The sequence below is a fragment of the Lissotriton vulgaris genome, chromosome 12 (genome assembly GCF_964263255.1).
Source record: "Lissotriton vulgaris chromosome 12, aLisVul1.2, whole genome shotgun sequence".
In the NCBI taxonomy this organism is placed as follows: Eukaryota; Metazoa; Chordata; class Amphibia; order Caudata; family Salamandridae; genus Lissotriton; species Lissotriton vulgaris.
The window spans coordinates 782,974,549-782,993,645 of NC_141700.1; the positions used below are offsets into that span (position 1 = coordinate 782,974,549).

The 19,097-nt window shown below is 46.7% G+C and overlaps 1 protein-coding gene across 1 annotated transcript in view; it reads right to left on the bottom strand.

Moving 5' to 3' along the window:
* Positions 1 to 15,202: 15,202 nt before the first annotated feature.
* LOC147678706 (phospholipid scramblase family member 5-like) overlaps positions 15,203 to 19,097 on the bottom strand; it is a 40,292-nt gene continuing 36,397 nt past the window's right edge. Inside the window, exon 7 of the mRNA XM_086946629.1 lies at positions 15,203 to 15,613. Coding sequence (XP_086802755.1) covers positions 15,533 to 15,613 — 81 coding nt within the window. The 3' untranslated portion in view covers positions 15,203 to 15,532. The remainder of the gene's footprint in view (positions 15,614 to 19,097) is intronic.

Genomic DNA, 19,097 nt, shown 5'->3' on the forward strand with positions numbered 1-19,097 from the left:
GATGTCACTGGTGGTGTCATGCCCCACCCTGATGGATCCCTCACAACTGGAAACATTGTGAAATAAGTATTGGCAATGCCAGTAGGTCCGGCTTTAAAGGAAGGCCTGGTGACAGTTGCCAGACCTAAATATCCATGTAGGGTAATGACTCCCCTCCTCCCATCTGTTCTGCTTCCAAAGAAAACCCGAATAAATGTTCTAGTTATCCAAGAAGCATTACAGTGTTGTGTGCAACCCTAAATAAACGGTCAAGCTTAGGCAGCTGGATAAATAAACAAAATTATCACAGCTGTGTGGAGGGCAAGCACTTTTTTTTGTGGAAGCACACAACCTCTGCACAATCAAAACATGTACACCTGGCTCCCAACCTGTGGGAGGAGCAAAGCCCCTCGCTAGTGATGCTCACATAATTGTCTGGAAATAGTTACTCTATCATAATGACTTTGCCTGTACAATTCAAATGCAACATGTATAGACATATATAATAAAAATAGAACTTTACTAGTTGGAAAGTTATAATTCCGCTATTGTTTACACGTATTCCACAAGGGATTCCTGCATCTGAAGGCATAATGTTTAGCTGACAAGACCTCTCGACAGGTTCCAAATGGCTACACTTTCAGTATACACGCTCAGTGCCTTGATTGGGATGAAAAGGATTGAGGGGAGCTCTAAATGGGGTGTGGTCCAAGAAGATTATTTAAGAAGCCTCCACAAGAGGCATGGCCCTTATTCCTGCACCAGTTACTTGAAGATGTTTTTCTCCTATTATTGTTAGTCTAAAGTGGAATCTAATTCTGACTGATATATATCCACTGTTCTAACTTTAAAGTTACAAGAAAACTGGTTTATTTGTGAGCTGGCTGTAAGGGGATTTAACATGTTTACTAGAGCTATTTACCATGGTGTCAATAGTGGCCCCAAGATTGGATGTTAGAAGCTCTGAGTGACGCCCAGCTAACAAGAAATTAAGAACACTAAAGATTTTACTGGCAAGTAGGTTACCAACAGGACAATCAAACTGGTGCTCCATAATCTGTAATTTTCACCTGCTTTGGGTGCATCGCCAAATGTTTAAACACAAATGGTGGATTTTGTAGCAGAATTTATGCTTTAATTCTTTGGTAATTGCACATATGTAAATCTGGAACTAAACACAAAATGAAGAAACTGAGGTTTATGTTTTGGAGCTAAAGAAGAAGAATGTTATTGTGGAAGAGGTGTGGCACAGCGGCCAGGGTGCCTGACTCCGGTCCACGGGGTTCACGGTTCGATCTCCGGCTCTGGCAGCAGGTTAGCCCAGCACCATGTGACTCTGGCCAATAGCTCACTTAATCTTTCCAATGGCCCCCAGTGCCTTGACGCCCTTGGGTAATTGTGTGCTTTACAAATACTGGATTTCATGCGATGTGGCAGATTATTTTTCCTTACTTTGATCAGCCTAGAGCACAGGAGAATGAGGAGAAAAAAGAAATGGGAAATCCGGAATGGGTCAAAAAAGTCACAGAGGATTGTTCCGATAGATATTTTACTTACTTAGGACAATCAGCCTCTTTCTTAGTCAACTCTCTATTGGTTGAAATAAAATGCTTGCATATGTGCTAGTGATACAAATTCTAGGATACATTGGAGAGATATAATATATGACAAGGCTGTATCCTAAATTTGAAAGCAGATCACTACAAAAAAAGATGTAAAATCCGATATTTCCAAGTTTTGAGCTGCCAAGATTTAAGAGAAAGAATTTAAATGCTAAGAGAATAAGCTAGTTTTACTCACGGTTGTGTTGACTCACTCTCTGGATAAAGAAATGTGGAATGAAGTGGCATGGAATGATGTGGTTCATATATCTTAGTTCCACAAGTCAGACAAATTTGAATCCCTTTTTGCTATATACAGATGATTCCATACTAGCGGCGTAATAATCAACTGCTCTTCTGGCACATCGAGCAGCCAGGACATCCACTACACAATGAATGAATTCCCAATCAGTGTTTTGATTGCACACTGTGTCTTGTCCAGATATCTAATAGTTAATACCCTAAACCTGCTTTCTGAACTTTATGGGCCTGGAACTGGAGCAGGTTGTAGCAAAATATAACAAGCCAAAGGGATATATCCTTGACCTCCAATGTTAGCAATTACACATGTATTTAGATTTTGCTCACTAACACAACTTTATAGCAAGACACATTTGTTGTCAAGGGATAACAATCCCTGCCTTTCTGAAGAATTCTGTTACTCACCTCCCCCCCCTTGCAGTTGCTAATACTTTGACTGACACTTTGAAAAATGGCTCACAAATTAGCAAACCTTATTTTTTTTATATGATTCCAAAATGATCAAGAAAATCAATTTTTACAAAATCATGTTAAGATTGGTATTCATCATGTGTGCCAGTGAGCCAGCCTTCCATGATGGCAGCGTTAGTGAGAGCGCTGGTACCCAGACCAGAATCGGTCTACATAACACCCTTTGGACCACCTGCTTACCAAAGGAAGGAGATGGCTCACAGGGAGGTTGTGTCCGCCGGAGGAAAGCGGACATCTTGTGGAGGTCGATGGTGACTGCAAGGAATCCATGATCTCCCACTTCATACTGAGACTCCCACGCATGGTGGCAACAACAGAGGTGACTGGCAAGCCCTTGGGTGTGGGCCAAGCCTGTCCATGGTGAACCTGTGTTGGAGAAGTAGTGGCTGACCATGAAGGCGTAAGAGCCACCTCCTCCCCTCGTTGAATATTCAGTTGCACAGGCTACAAAGATGTGCATGCGCTACTGCCATCGATCTGTACTGGCATATGGTGATGGTGCCTTGGCGTAATAGGGGTGTGGCAAGAGAATAGCTTGAATGTGCCTGGTCTGCTAGGGTGAGACACATTCCTGCTTGTTTAATGAAGGCCTTGATAGTTTGTGCCAGAGTCATTCCCCACCTCTCAGCTGTGGTGGAGGGTTAGCCCGGGAGAAAGTGGGGTCACGGTCTGATCTTGGCTAGGTCTCCCTGATATTACTGGTCTGGTCACAGACAGAAAGGGCTGAATTAAACTACTGATCTGAAGGTCTGAATACATAAAATCAAGTCCAGTATTGGCCATTGTATTGTTCTTTTGTTAACCCATCTTGAAAAGCATGGCTCCAGCATTACAAGAGACGTGCTTGTCTCCCGGGAGAGTCATGACATGGATAAGCGCCTTGATGTCAAATCCTTAGTCCTATGTCAGTGTCGATGGCAGGCCTCTCAGAGTACAAGGGAGGTTCCTATGGACTGATTTTGCAGTAGTGAATAAATATGGCTTAAGAAGAGACTTCCTGTTATTGTTTTGACATGGTCCTCTGTCATGGTCCTCTATCATGGTCCTCTATCATGGTCCTCTATCATGGTCCTCTATCATGGTCCTCTGTCATGGTCCTCTATCATGGTCCTCTGTCATGGTCCTCTATCATGGTCCTCTGTCATGGTCCTCTGTCATGGTCCTCTGTCATGGTCCTCTATCATGGTCCTCTGTCATGGTCCTCTGTCATGGTCCTCTGTCATGGTCCTCTATCATGGTCCTCTATCATGGTCCTCTATCATGGTCCTCTGTCATGGTCCTCTGTCATAGTCCTCTGTCATGATCCTCTATCATGGTCCTCTATCATGGTCCTCTATCAGGGTCCTCTGTCATGGTCCTCTATCAGGGTCCTCTGTCATAGTCCTCTGTCATGGTCCTCTGTCATGGTCCTCTATCATGGTCCTCTATCATGGTCCTCTGTCATGGTCCTCTGTCATAGTCCTCTGTCATGGTCCTCTATCATGGTCCTCTATCAGGGTCCTCTATCATGGTCCTCTGTCATGGTCCTCTGTCATGGTCCTCTATCATGGTCCTCTATCAGGGTCCTCTATCATGGTCCTCTATCATGGTCCTCTGTCATGGTCCTCTGTCATGGTCCTCTGTCATGGTCCTCTATCATGGTCCTCTATCATGGTCCTCTATCATGGTCCTCTATCATGGTCCTCTGTCAGGGTCCTCTGTCATAGTCCTCTGTCATGGTCCTCTGTCATGGTCCTCTATCATGGTCCTCTATCATGGTCCTCTATCATGGTCCTCTATCATGGTCCTCTGTCATGGTCCTCTATCATGGTCCTCTGTCATGGTCCTCTGTCATAGTCCTCTGTCATAGTCCTCTGTCATGATCCTCTATCATGGTCCTCTATCATGGTCCTCTATCAGGGTCCTCTGTCATGGTCCTCTATCAGGGTCCTCTGTCATAGTCCTCTGTCATGGTCCTCTGTCATGGTCCTCTATCATGGTCCTCTATCATGGTCCTCTATCATGGTCCTCTATCATGGTCCTCTGTCATGGTCCTCTATCATGGTCCTCTGCCATGGTCCTCTGTCATAGTCCTCTGTCATGGTCCTCTATCATGGTCCTCTGTCATGGTCCTCTGTCATGGTCCTCTATCATGGTCCTCTATCATGGTCCTCTATCATGGTCCTCTGTCATGGTCCTCTGTCATGGTCCTCTGTCATGGTCCTCTATCATGGTCCTCTATCATGGTCCTCTGTCATGGTCCTCTGTCATGGTCCTCTTTCATGGTCCTCTATCATGGTCCTCTGTCATGGTCCTCTATCATGGTCCTCTACCATGGTCCTCTGTCATGGTCCTCTGTCATGGTCCTCTATCATGGTCCTCTATCAGGGTCCTCTATCATGGTCCTCTATCATGGTCCTCTGTCATGGTCCTCTGTCATGGTCCTCTGTCATGGTCCTCTATCATGGTCCTCTATCATGGTCCTCTATCATGGTCCTCTATCATGGTCCTCTGTCAGGGTCCTCTGTCATGGTCCTCTGTCATGGTCCTCTGTCATGGTCCTCTATCATGGTCCTCTGTCATGGTCCTCTATCATGGTCCTCTGTCATGGTCCTCTGTCATGGTCCTCTATCATGGTCCTCTACCATGGTCCTCTATCATGATCCTCTATCATTGTCCTCTATCATTGTCCTCTATCATGGTCCTCTGTCATGTTCCTCTGTCATGGTCCTCTACCATGGTCCTCTGTCATGGTCCTCTATCATGGTCCTCTGTCATGGTCCTCTATCATGGTCCTCTATCATGGTCCTCTGTCATGGTCCTCTGTCATGGTCCTCTGTTATGGTCCTCTGTCATGGTCCTCTATCATGGTCCTCTATCATGGTCCTCTACCATGGTCCTCTGTCATGGTCCTCTATCATGGTCCTCTATCATGGTCCTCTGTCATGGTCCTCTATCATGGTCCTCTACCATGGTCCTCTATCATGATCCTCTATCATTGTCCTCTATCATTGTCCTCTATCATGGTCCTCTGTCATGGTCCTCTGTCATGGTCCTCTGTCATGGTCCTCTGTCATGGTCCTCTGTCATAGTCCTCTGTCATGGTCCTCTATCATGGTCCTCTATCATGGTCCTCTGTCATGGTCCTCTGTCATGGTCCTCTGTCATAGTCCTCTGTCATGGTCCTCTGTCATAGTCCTCTGTCATGGTCCTCTATCATGGTCCTCTATCATGGTCCTCTATCATGGTCCTCTATCATGGTCCTCTATCATGGTCCTCTGTCATGGTCCTCTGTTATGGTCCTCTATCATGGTCCTCTATCATGGTCCTCTATCATGGTCCTCTGTCATGGTCCTCTGTCATGGTCCTCTATCATGGTCCTCTGTCATGGTCCTCTATCATGGTCCTCTATCATGGTCCTCTGTCATGGTCCTCTATCATGGTCCTCTATCATTGTCCTCTATCATGGTCCTCTGTCATGGTCCTCTGTCATGGTCCTCTATCATGGTCCTCTGTCATGGTCCTCTATCATGGTCCTCTATCATGGCCCTCTATCATGGTCCTCTATCATGGTCCTCTATCATGGTCCTCTATCATGGTCCTCTGTCATGGTCCTCTATCATGGTCCTCTATCATGGTCCTCTGTCATGGTCCTCTATCATGGTCCTCTATCATGGTCCTCTGTCATGGTCCTCTGCCATAGTCCTCTGTCATGGTCCTCTATCATGGTCCTCTGTCATGGTCCTCTGTCATGGTCCTCTGTCATGGTCCTCTATCATGGTCCTCTATCATGGTCCTCTGTCATGGTCCTCTGTCATGGTCCTCTATCATGGTCCTCTGTCATGGTCCTCTATCATTGTCCTCTACCATGGTCCTCTGTCATGGTCCTCTATCATGCTCCTCTGTCATGGTCCTCTGTCATGGTCCTCTACCATGGTCCTCTATCATGGTCCTCTGTCATGGTCCTCTGTCATGGTCCTCTGTCATGGTCCTCTACCATGGTCCTCTATCATGGTCCTCTATCATTGTCCTCTATCATGGTCCTCTGTCATGGTCCTCTATCATGGTCCTCTACCATGGTCCTCTATCATGGTCCTCTATCATTGTCCTCTATCATGGTCCTCTGTCATGGTCCTCTATCATGGTCCTCTACCATGGTCCTCTATCATGGTCCTCTATCACGGTCCTCTATCATGGCCCTCTATCATGGTCCTCTATCAGGGTCCTCTATCATGGTCCTCTGTCATGGTCCTCTGTCATGGTCCTCTGTCATGGTCCTCTATCACGGTCCTTTGTCATGATCCTCTATCATGGTCCTCTATCATGGTCCTCTATCATGGTCCTCTATCATGGTCCTCTATCAGGGTCCTCTATCATGGTCCTCTATCATGGTCCTCTATCATGGTCCTCTATCAGGGTCCTCTATCAGGGTCCTCTATCATGGTCCTCTATCATGGTCCTCTGTCATGGTCCTCTGTCATGGTCCTCTGTCATGGTCCTCTGTCATGGTCCTCTATCATGGTCCTCTGTCATGGTCCTCTGTCATGGTCCTCTATCATGGTCCTCTATCATGGTCCTCTGTCATGGTCCTCTGTCATGGTCCTCTATCATGGTCCTCTGTCATGGTCCTCTATCATGGTCCTCTATCATGGTCCTCTATCATGGTCCTCTGTCATGGTCCTCTGTCATGGTACTCTGTCATGGTCCTCTATCATGGTCCTCTGTCATGGTCCTCTGTCATGGTCCTCTATCATGGTCCTCTATCAAGGTCCTCTGTCATGGTCCTCTGTCATGGTCCTCTATCATGGTCCTCTGTCATGGTCCTCTATCATGGTCCTCTATCATGGTCCTCTATCAGGGTCCTCTATCATGGTCCTCTATCATGGTCCTCTATCATGGTCCTCTGTCATGGTCCTCTATCAGGGTCCTCTATCATTGTCCTCTATCATGGTCCTCTGTCATGGTCCTCTGTCATGGTCCTCTGTCATGGTCCTCTGTCATGGTCCTCTGTCATGGTCCTCTATCATGGTCCTCTATCATGGTCCTCTGTCATGGTCCTCTGTCATGGTCCTCTATCATGGTCCTCTGTCATGGTCCTCTGTCATGGTCCTCTGTCATGGTCCTCTGTCATGGTCCTCTGTCATGGTCCTCTATCATGGTCCTCTGTCATGGTCCTCTATCATGTCCTCTGTCATGGTCCTCTGTCATGGTCCTCTGTCATGGTCCTCTATCATGGTCCTCTATCATGGTCCTCTGTCATGGTCCTCTATCATGGTCCTCTATCATGGTCCTCTATCATGGTCCTCTGTCATGGTCCTCAATCATGGTCCTCTATCATGGTCCTCTGTCATGGTCCTCTGTCATGGTCCTCTGTCATGGTCCTCTGTCATGGTCCTCTATCAGGGTCCTCTATCATGGTCCTCTATCATGGTCCTCTGTCATGGTCCTCTATCATGGTCCTCTATCATGGTCCTCTGTCATGGTCCTCTATCATGGTCCTCTATCATGGTCCTCTATCATGGTCCTCTATCATGGTCCTCTATCATGGTCCTCTGTCATGGTCCTCTATCATGGTCCTCTATCATGGTCCTCTATCATGGTCCTCTGTCATGGTCCTCTGTCATGGTCCTCTATCAGGGTCCTCTATCATGGTCCTCTATCATGGTCCTCTGTCATGGTCCTCTATCATGGTCCTCTATCATGGTCCTCTGTCATGGTCCTCTATCATGGTCCTCTATCATGGTCCTCTATCATGGTTCTCTATCAGGGTCCTCTGTCATGGTCCTCTATCATGGTCCTCTATCATGGTCCTCTGTCATGGTCCTCTATCATGGTCCTCTATCATGGTCCTCTATCATGGTCCTCTATCATGGTCCTCTATCATGGTCCTCTGTCATGGTCCTCTATCAGGGTCCTCTATCATGGTCCTCTATCATGGTCCTCTGTCATGGTCCTCTATCATGGTCCTCTGTCATGGTCCTCTATCATGGTCCTCTATCATGGTCCTCTGTCATGGTCCTCTATCATGGTCCTCTATCATGGTCCTCTATCAGGGTCCTCTATCATGGTCCTCTATCATGGTCCTCTGTCATGGTCCTCTATCAGGGTCCTCTGTCATGGTCCTCTATCATGGTCCTCTGTCATGGTCCTCTATCATGGTCCTCTATCATGGTCCTCTATCATGGTCCTCTATCATGGTCCTCTATCAGTCTTGTGAAATGAATGCCAATAACATCATGTTGCGCACAATTTCAACACTGTCTTGAACAGAGCCCTCGATTGCTTCCCAACTTTGGATACGCTTCAATTGGTGTTGGCAAATTATGGACATGATACATTTACTGGAGATATGGTGGCTGAAAAAAAGGCAAGCAGAAGGCAGTTTCCGTTTACTCTTCAGCCGATGACTCTAAGTCTTTCATTGATTATTGGCTAGCACCCAAAGAGCTCCCACCGTGGGTTACTGCCAGCCACTTGCTCCCTCGAACATTCTTAGATCACTCTCACACACCTTTGTGTATAGATAATCCAATACTGGACCCCATGGTTCGATTATGGCAGTCCCCTATGGAACCTCTGAAAAATTTGGGTGCCTATTTTTGAGCCGGTGTGCATTGCTTCATGGACCACATAACATGGTGCAAGTGTGACGCACACCTTACATGTGATTTATGAAGCCAGGCAAGGCCACTTTGTGTGCACTGAGTGGCTCCATGCACCTGGAGTAAGGCAACACAGCGCAAATCACTGCATTGTCTTAGAGTGCTCTGAGAAGGCGTTCCATGGGCATTGCGTGGGTGTTCCCACACACCTCCCATGGTTTATGACCCTGCCTCAGATGTACCAGAACTGGTAGACTTGGGAATGCGCCAAAATGCTACACCTAATCAGGTGAGGCGTAACAAGGACAAATATCTTTATTTCTCCTCTCTACTTCCTCTTTCAATGTGTGCTGCATTCTGCAGGAATACGCCTCTCAGGATTGTTTTTGTGCAGGAAGGTGTCCTTTCCTGCAATGAAAAAATCCTGCATGCATCGCAGGCACCCTTGCACCTTGGTGCAAGGGGTCTGTATTGGCTCTAGGCTGGCAAAAGGGCACCAGCGCAGGGAAAAAGACAGAAATGCGCAGTTTCTGCCCTATCCCTGTGACACACCGCAGCAAGGTGAATTGATGTACCCCACTGCGTGACATTTTGTAAAGAGGCCCCTTTAGAGAGGAGAATGCAGGACTGGAAAATAGTCTTCAGATTTGGGCTGGGAAGTGGTCCTGAGTGAGTTAAACTCAACACTACTATTCACCTTTACCGCCTACAACTAGGAAAAGGGTCAATATGACCCAACTGAAGTCTGGTAAAGATTGTTCTCATCAATAAAATGGATGGATGTGATCAAATCTTACATATAAAAAATTCAACACTGACCACTTACCTGATGCTGCATCCGCTATGTCTTCCTCCTCTCCCCGATCCTTGACTGGTGCACACTGAGCAGGTCCCAGATGCCAATCCCAGCGCTTCTTTCAAGTTGGGAATACTAGTTTGCTGGTCAGTCAGTGCCTGGAAGCCTGTTGCTTTTCTCCACCCCGCTGTACAACACAGCCGGGTGGTAAAATGCTAAGTGCGCATGACAGTTAGGTTGGCCTAAAAAGGCCTGCCAAACCGTCATGCGCACTTAGTAGTGCCCACAACTCCTCCTCTTGAAGCTCAGGAGGAAGGCCCAGCCCGACCCCCGACTCAGCTGCCCAGCAGAGGCAGCAGTGAAAAAGAAAATGATAATAAAATGATTATATTACCACAGTGGAGGAGTCGCCCCTGATAAAGCTCCTACCCATCGTTCCAGCAATTTTTCGGTTTGACTGGCTTTTCTGTCTGCGGTGGTCGAGAGGGGTCAAATTATGACTGTGTCAGTTTAACCTACTACACTCGTGGCTAGAATGCATAGATCAAACTCGTAAATCCAAAATTGCTTGCACTAGTTTGACACCGCTTGGTCAAGAAGGGTGGACTTCCGCACATGGATCACATAAATGACTGTAACTGACAATGAGGGGTGATACCCCAAATCCGGTCCCAGGATGCATGTTTCCAGTCAGGGGATGACCTGGCCTGTCAGTTCAGGCTTGACGGTTCCCATGAGGTACAGGGTCAAGACTGATTTGCATATGGCCATGTCCGAACTGAGGTGGCAAAGTGAGCTAAAGAACGATGATGGGTTAAACCCAGATCTGTGACTGGGAGTGAGTGTTTCAAAGTTTTCAACGCTCTGTCCAAGATGTTATTTTGTGATATTGTACCTGCCAACCACCTCCTCATCTTTCAATGGAATAGAAGGTTAAAGAGGTCATCCAATGAATTAAGTCACAATACATCTCAAAACTCCAGCAGACGCCATCTAAAAAAGGTACATTCTAGAAGGCCTATTGCTGGTGATTATCAGTTGCAGAACTCGCGGAAAAGATTAGTATTTTTTTCCGCCGATGGCCCTTTAAAACTGCTTTGCACAGACTGGGGTTGAACTGTCGAGAACGCCTAAATGGGGACAGAATATGGTTGGATCAATCGAAAGACGCAGGCGATACGCACTACTAGTTATCACAAGTATATACTACTGCTTTTTACAAGATGGCACCTGGTGCGTAGACTTTAGGATGCCTACAGTTGTACATTGGGAGGACTTAAAACCACAGATCGGTCTCTTTCAACAAAAGTCATTGATTAATATTTTACAGAAAACATTGCATGTATTACATTCCTGCACAAATGCATTGATTGAAAAGCACGGAATGTCCCAGAAGTCGCTGGGTCACTTTCCAGTCACTAGCGCTTTAAATGGGCAGGTACTGTCTGGTACTGAGTACCCGCACTTCTTTAATTAGAAAGGGAGAGTACCTGCACTTCTCTGCACTGCTGCAATACATTGTTTGCAGACACCCCTTGGATCCACCGAAGCAACATCGGAGGAGGCTCTTTCTCCCACGTGGCCACCAAAGCCTAGAACGACGACCCTCCCCTGCACCTCAGGACCGCCCCATCGCTCCAGGAATTCAGGAAAGGGCTCTAGACCTGGCTGTTCGAATGTACAGAGCACCGCAAAGCAGCTAGTAACACCAGCACATTGAGACCCTCACAGGGGATTTGCAGCGCTTTATAACTCCTAATTGATTGATTAATTTAATGGGAGACCACCAGTACTTTTTAGGGGGGCAAACACGTACTCTAAATAGTAAGTGCCAGCACTTTTATATTTCCATTTAAACACTACCAGACACTGACCTAGTCAGTGCCACTTTCCCTCATGTCACCCCGAGTGGGATGGGTATGCTCAGACGTGAGTCCCAGGCTCTCCACACCACTGGAGTCAAGCTATCATGGCTGAAGACGGCTGATAGCCAGAAACCGGTCCTAGGATGCTTGATTCCGGTCCGGGAAAGACATGGCTTGGCAGTTCGGGCTGGACTGTTCCCATGAGGCACAGGGTCAAGGCGGATTTGCATATGGCCATGTCTGAACTGGGGTGGTGTGGAGTGCAAAAAAAAACGACGGATTTAGGCCCAGATCTCTGTACTGGGGTGAATGTATGACATTGTTCTGCATTCTGTCCATCAACTGTTATTTTTGCATTTGTCACCCCAAGTGGGATGGGTATGCTCAGACGTGAGTCCCATGCTCTCCACACCACTGGAGTCAAGCTATCCTGGCTGAAGACGGCTGATAGGCAGAAACTAGTCCTAAGATTCTTGATTCCAGTCCAGGAAAGACATGGCTTGGCAGTTCGGGCTGGACTGTTCCCATGAGGCACAGGGTCAAGGCTAATTTGCATATGGCCATGTCTGAACTGGGGTGGTGTGGAGTGCAAAAAAAAAACGATGGATTTAGGCCCAGATCTCTGTACTGGGGTGAATGTATGACATTGTTCTGCATTCTGTCCATCAACTGTTATTTTTGCATTTGTCACCCCAAGTGGGATGGGTATGCTCAGACGTGAGTCCCATGCTCTCCACACCACTGGAGTCAAGCTATCCTGGCTGAAGACGGCAGATAGGCAGAAACTAGTCCTAAGATTCTTGATTCCAGTCCAGGAAAGACATGGCTTGGCAGTTCGGGCTGGACTGTTCCCATGAGGCACAGGGTCAAGGCTAATTTGCATATGGCCATGTCTGAACTGGGGTGGTGTGGAGTGCAAAAAAAAACGATGGATTTAGGCCCAGATCTCTGTACTGGGGTGAATGTATGACATTGTTCTGCATTCTGTCCATCAACTGTTATTTTTGCATTTGTCACCCCAAGTGGGATGGGTATGCTCAGACGTGAGTCCCATGCTCTCCACACCACTGGAGTCAAGCTATCCTGGCTGAAGACGGCTGATAGCCAGAAATCTGTCCTAGGATGCTTGATTCCGGTCCAGGAAAGACATGGCTTGGCAGTTCGGGCTGGACTGTTCCCATGAGGCACAGGGTCAAGGCTGATTTGCATATGGCCATGTCTGAACTGGGGTGGTGTGGAGTGCAAAAAAAACGATGGATTTAGGCCCAGATCTCTGTACGGGGGTGAAAGTATGACATTGTTCTGCATTCTGTTCATCAACTGTTATTTTTGCACTTTCCCTCATGGGCTGCTTTTCTCCTACCCTCTGCCACTGACCATTTCTTCCCCCACCCATTTCTCCATTGCCCCCCACCATCTTTGTTTTTTTAATTATATTTTTATTTTTGTAGGGGAGTACCTGGTAGCAAATTTCTGCTGGCCGCTCTGCCCTAAAAGGGTGCATTAGCAATACGTCCGTATCTTTTTTATTTATTTACCACGCCATCATCATCATATAAATCTTTATTCGGTTATAAATATAACCATTAAAAAGCAGAAAACCACAAAACATGCACTTCTTAAAACTTGAAAATTGATATGTATTTTTAGAGAACCAAAACATCTTTTAAAAAGATAAAACTATGTTGATAATGCATTACATTAAAAGTTCTTACTTTTTTAAACTGGATTAATCCGGTCTGCAGCAGCTAAATATCAAAACTGCACGTAAAAAGCATGAGTCAGCAAATTAAATATGTTCATTTGATAGCAGCTGTAGGTACATGAGTGCCAGGCGAGCTTATGAGAAATTCAGGGCTTTCAATAACAGGGAGAATAAACAACTTCCTGGGCAAGCTAAAATATTTACAAAACACCACAACATGGAGGGTGTCCTGTGGAGACATATTGTCGCAGCCACAGGGCCCTAGAGTTCCAGTGCGATCCAGGTGTGGTGCAGTGCCCAGGGTGCCTAACTCCGGACTATGGGGTTCACAGTGCGATCCCCGGCGCCGGTGGCAGGTTAGCCCAGCACCATGTGACTCTGGGCAGTAGCTCGCTTAATCTTCCCAAGGGCCCCCAGCGCCGGGACACCACTTTGGAGGTAGCTGTGCACTTTACAAATACTGATATTTCATTTCATTTTCATATTAACTAAGGGATGCCAAGAGATGGTGCAACTTGAACTAGGTAAATTTCGCCTCATGGTCTGTTCAGGGTGGGCGACTCCTATTGTCAAAATTTAATCAAGGAGAATCGCCCATAGGATTCCTATCCTTCCCCGTCAGACATACCATTAGGCAAAGGGCCTCAACGCACTAGGTAAATTTACCTTGTGACTTCTATGAGGGAGGTAGGTCCACTCCATATACTTTTATATTTTTACCTTAACTAAGTATAGGGATCCATATATAAGCCCTGACGAATGCCTGAGACCTAGTTAGTCTGTCTATGGGCAGAAACATGTTGGCACCTTAGAGGTATGTAAGGGCCATGGCACACAATAATGTCCTCTGATCAGAGTTTATAGTATTTTTTATTTACATCCAGGGTACCACCTAATAAAGGATACTTTGGGGCCGTATACGGCCCTCGGTCAGCGCCTTTACGGCCGCATAGTAACGGGTCACTCGGTTTATTTTTTGACCGCCTCATTATGTTGGAGGCAGTTGGACAGTAAACTGGCCAGTAATTCTAGCTGGATTGAGACATTTTCGGAGAGACCATCTGCCAGTCGGAATCCGCCTTGTAATCTCAAGGGCGGGCCTTTTCCGCCCTTGAGATCAGAATGCATGGTTTCCGACATGGTTTCCATGCTAGCCTGTCCGACATAAAAACCATGTCAGCAAGCATGTTCCGGGTCCCCCGGCAGGGCACCCTTTGGTGCACGGCCTCCGGTTTGAGGCACCCCCTGTTGATCTCTGCACCTTGTGGGAGGCACCTTGAGGTACGTTCCAGGGGGTGCAGGGGTGAACTGCACCTCCCTTTCCTCAAGGGGAGCTTGTGTTGCAACCGGTTTAATGGGAGCTTGTGTTACGGTCGGTTTACAGCCGTAACACGAGCACCCATTGAGGAAAGGGACCATGCGACCAAAGTGTTTTTGGTCGCATTGAAATCAATAGGTCAGGACTGCCGACCGGATGTCGGCCGGTCCCATGCCGAGCCGTTGTCTACACCTGACATCATAATAAGCCTGCATTTATTATTATTATTTTTATTATAGTTTTAGTAAAATCCAAAAATCTTGGCTAACACCAGCCTTATTAAATGGAACTAAACACAAATATATTTATATACAAGTTAATATATTGTAAAATTACAGGCATTTAATGTTTAAAAAGGGATTCACATGGATTACAATGGATTATGCTTTATATCCGATATAATGGTGCCTATGCATTAGCCAAGAGGGATATTTATTTATTTATTTTTTATCTTACCAATTTGTAGAGCTCGTGGCTGCCCGTGAGCGTCCCAGCGCTAATATAATATATAAATTCCATTATATCCAATGGGATTTATATTTAGGTGTATGGGATATCCGTCTCTGTTTTACAGAGTAACCCGTCTGCATCAGGCCCTAAATGTTATATTAAATAGACTGAGCGCATTGAGCGGTATGGTACTCCTGCACGCTGCCACCGACCCGCCCACAAAGACCCTGTGGCTAATAATTTCCAAGGATGATCGTTCTGTTGTACGCGTCTCATAAAAGGCCATGGATGAGGTATGAGTGTTCAGAGAAGGGGTGGTCCATGGACACAGGGAGCTCTAACCCTTTGACGTTGCTTCGTAGGACAGTGTCCAGCACTGCGGTAGCCATGACACATGATAGGGTTTATGCACACACAGGTAAGATAAATTGAACAGGGAAGAAAGATGAATGATGCGACAGGCTGCAGCTTCAGGGACACTTCCAGCATTGAGAGTTGAATGTCCTTAGATGTGTAACCGGAGTCCTGGAACAGGCGAAGGCGCTGAGTTGTTATTCTGGCTACTTGGCTCGTAATACAAGTAATCCTGTGTAGAGCAGAAACAGAGGCAGTGAGTATCTGCACCACAGATGCATAAACAACTTCCCCATCACCATTATACCTGGTCCACCCCATCTTAACCTCCACCACTAGAAGTCTATGGCCCTCACTACAAGTGGAAAAATTCCATCAAGTGGCCACAGTCTCTGTGCCGGGAACTATCGTGTCCACAAGTACCAGACCCCCTAATCCCGGGCCCAGGGATACCCAGCATGGGTCCGCTGAGGCCAGATGTGTCCTTGGTTAGACCACAGCAGGGACAAGGGTAGGGTCTCTGGGGAGGAGCACAACCTGGCGCTGCCGATCCCCAAGCACCACAATGGAGCCGGCATACAACAGATCCCAATCAGGTCTCGGCCTTCCAAGGGTCCCATCTCAAGAAGCAAGACCAGGCACAAGTATGTACCTGGTCTCATCAACAGCCCCAAGGCAGAGGCCAGGCAGGGCCCCCACCTGCTCGGAGCAGAGCACGAGGGACAGACATTATCTCATGAATTACCCTACCCTGTCTTGACCCCTTCTGGCTCTCCTGCTGACATTTTCCATCTACTTCAAGCAGGAAGTCACCATATGACCAATGCAAAGGACTTGTATTTCTAGGTCCAAGGTTCATGCAATTATTCCCTTTTCCTGAGACAAAAGTCGCCATTGCTAGATTTTGGTGCAAGGATGGTGGCTGGAATCAGAAACTCCAGCCCCTTGATATCCCTACAGCGTTTAACCCTTCTCACACAATGAGGGTGCTGCAGACTCCCGTAAGTAGGTCCTGGGAAGAGGGAGGGGCTCTGGGAGGTGGTGGGCAGGGCTAGGTGGAGGTGGGCAAAACTGGTGGCACGCACGAGCGACAATGAGGGAAAACAAGGCGAAAGCAGTGAAAAACGAGGGAAAAGGAGGAGAAGGCACTCAAAAAATGGGGCAAAAAGCAGGAGAAGGCAGTGAGAAATGAGGGAAAAGCAAGGAGAGGATACTCAAAGAATGGAGGTAAGCAGGAAATAAGTAGTGAAAACGAGGGTAGAGCAAGAGAAGGCATTCAAAAACAGGAGGAAAAGCAAGGAGAAGACTGCAAAAAATGAGGGAATATCAAGGAGAAGGCTCTCAAAAATTTGGGGAAAAAAGAAAGAGAAGTAGTGAAAAACGAGGGAAAAGCAAGGAGAAGGCACTCAAAAACAGGGGAAAAAGCAAGGAGAAAGCAGTGAAAACAAGGGAAAAGCGAGGAGAAGGCACTCAAAAAACAGGGGGAAAAGCAAGGAGAAAGCAGTGAAAACAAGGGAAAAGCGAGGAGAAGGCACTCAAAAAGAGGAGAAAAAGCAAGGAGAAAGCAGTGAAAACAAGGGTGCTGCAAGAAAAGGTACTCAAAAACGGGGGGAAAGCAAGAAGGCAGTGAAAAAAACGGAAAAGCGAGGAGAAAGCACTAAAAGAATGGGGGAAAAAGCTAGGAGAAAGCAGTGAAAACAAGGGTGCAGCAAGAGAAGGCACTCAAAAGACCTGGTAAAAAGAAGGAGAAGACAGGAGCAAGAGCGATGCGGCAGCACGGGGAGAGCTGGGCCTGGGACCTCCCTTCTTCTGGGCCACTGATGGGCCGACTTCTGTTTCACTCTGAGCTACTGCTGAGACTGATTCCTCTCTTCTGGGCCACTGATGGGCCAGACTTCTGTTTCACTCTGAGCTGCTGCTGAGACTGACTCCTCTCTTCTGGGCCACTGCTGGGCCAGACTTCTGTTTCACTCTGAGCTACTGCTGAGACAGACTCCTCTCTTCTGGTCTGACTCTGGGTCAAACCTTCATTTCTTCTGCTATGTAGGAAGAATCTTTAATATAGGTAGGAATGTATATTTAGTGTGTGTAGGAATACTGTAAGAGAGGGATGGTTCTGCGGTTTGTGATTGGGGTGGATTGCGGCTGAACTGACCAGGGCTGTTTACTGGATATGTTCTTTCCACTGCAGTGTGATACATACGCAATCAGCGCGTGATCTATGTAATAACAGTGATGCTATAGAATCCTCTCCATACATAGCCCCGGGTGTAACTTCGCTAAACAACACTTGTAATTGTAAATCATAATTACATTTATTTATCACTAACTACCCCTGATGAGACGTTGAAGTACTTTACGCCAGGCAGCACGTGGCTCCAGAACCCAACGTTAGTGTAACAAACTCTAAAAAAAGTTGTAGACGTTTCTCATTAAAGTACACTCCATCACAATGTACTAACCATCCACAACCCACCTACCTCTCCTATAACTTGTTGCCTTTACATCTGTCTTTGACTTTGTATAGGGCTCCGCTGCCTTTTGGCTAAGTTGTACAACAGAAATACACTACATATACATAAATATGTAGACACGCAAGATATTTCTTTGTAGATATGCAGCTACAACCACTAAACATATGTTACACTGTTAGGGCTGTTGTTACCCCCAAATGGTAGAACGTTGAATTAGTAAGTGTTGTACACTTACCACATAGTGGAGGTAATGATGTTGTCTCGGGTGTATCGGGATGTGAAAGTAGGAGTACTGAGGGGTGTAGTTTCATCGCCTGTGCAGAGCGTGAAGTGTTGTCACCTTAAAGTGCTCACACAGGATGTAGTGGCTCAGTTGCTCGAGGTTTTGGCTAGCCTGCAGGCTTCCATTCTGATTGGTAATGAAGAAATACAGGGAGTACACCCCTAGGCCAGGCTGGTCTGGGGGTACAGGTTAGATGGTGCCTTTGATGAGAAGTGCATGCACCTCCTGCGACAAGATTTGCAACTGTTCTTGTCTCATTGCATGATGTTGGGATGGTATGTTTGGCAGTGTGGTATAGACCTCCAAGCAAGACCCATGCAGCATCACAGAGAGTAAAAACTTGTCTGAGGTTATTTCTTGAGGAAGGAACAACTTTATTCTCACCCGACAGATGTTATGTGATGGGAGATGAAGGGTAAGTCACAGAGTACATGACCCTTGAGGTACAGAGAGTCATATTGGTCAGGTTTATACTTTTCTCAACTCTCAGGGTTTTTATTGCACCCCTGACATTTTCTGTGGCACACATTTCCACATGCTTTTAAGGTACTGGACCAACCTTTCATTTCTGAAGGTGTCTCCATGAGGAAGTCCTTCTTCTCCTCTACAACATGTATGTTTTCATGTGGTTGTGGTGGTCTTCTGCCATTAGTATCGCTACATGATATGCCTCTGTGTCATCGAGATGATGCAGTGACCGATCAACCTCTAGTTTAATATCCTCTTGTGGGTTCACAGTATTATCCTCTCATGGATTATTCCCTTTTATAGGTGGTTCTGCCTTAAAATAAGGTTTCTGACTGTAAAAGGAACTCTGCTGGACTGCAGGAGTGTGTTAAGAGCATATTGGTGGTGGTTGCGTGGGTGCTCGCAGAGGATGCCCCGGAAGTGTGTGGAGGCGGGTGTGGTAAAGGGTTCATAGCCTTTGTCATCTTTAGACCTTCCTCAGATATCTGTTC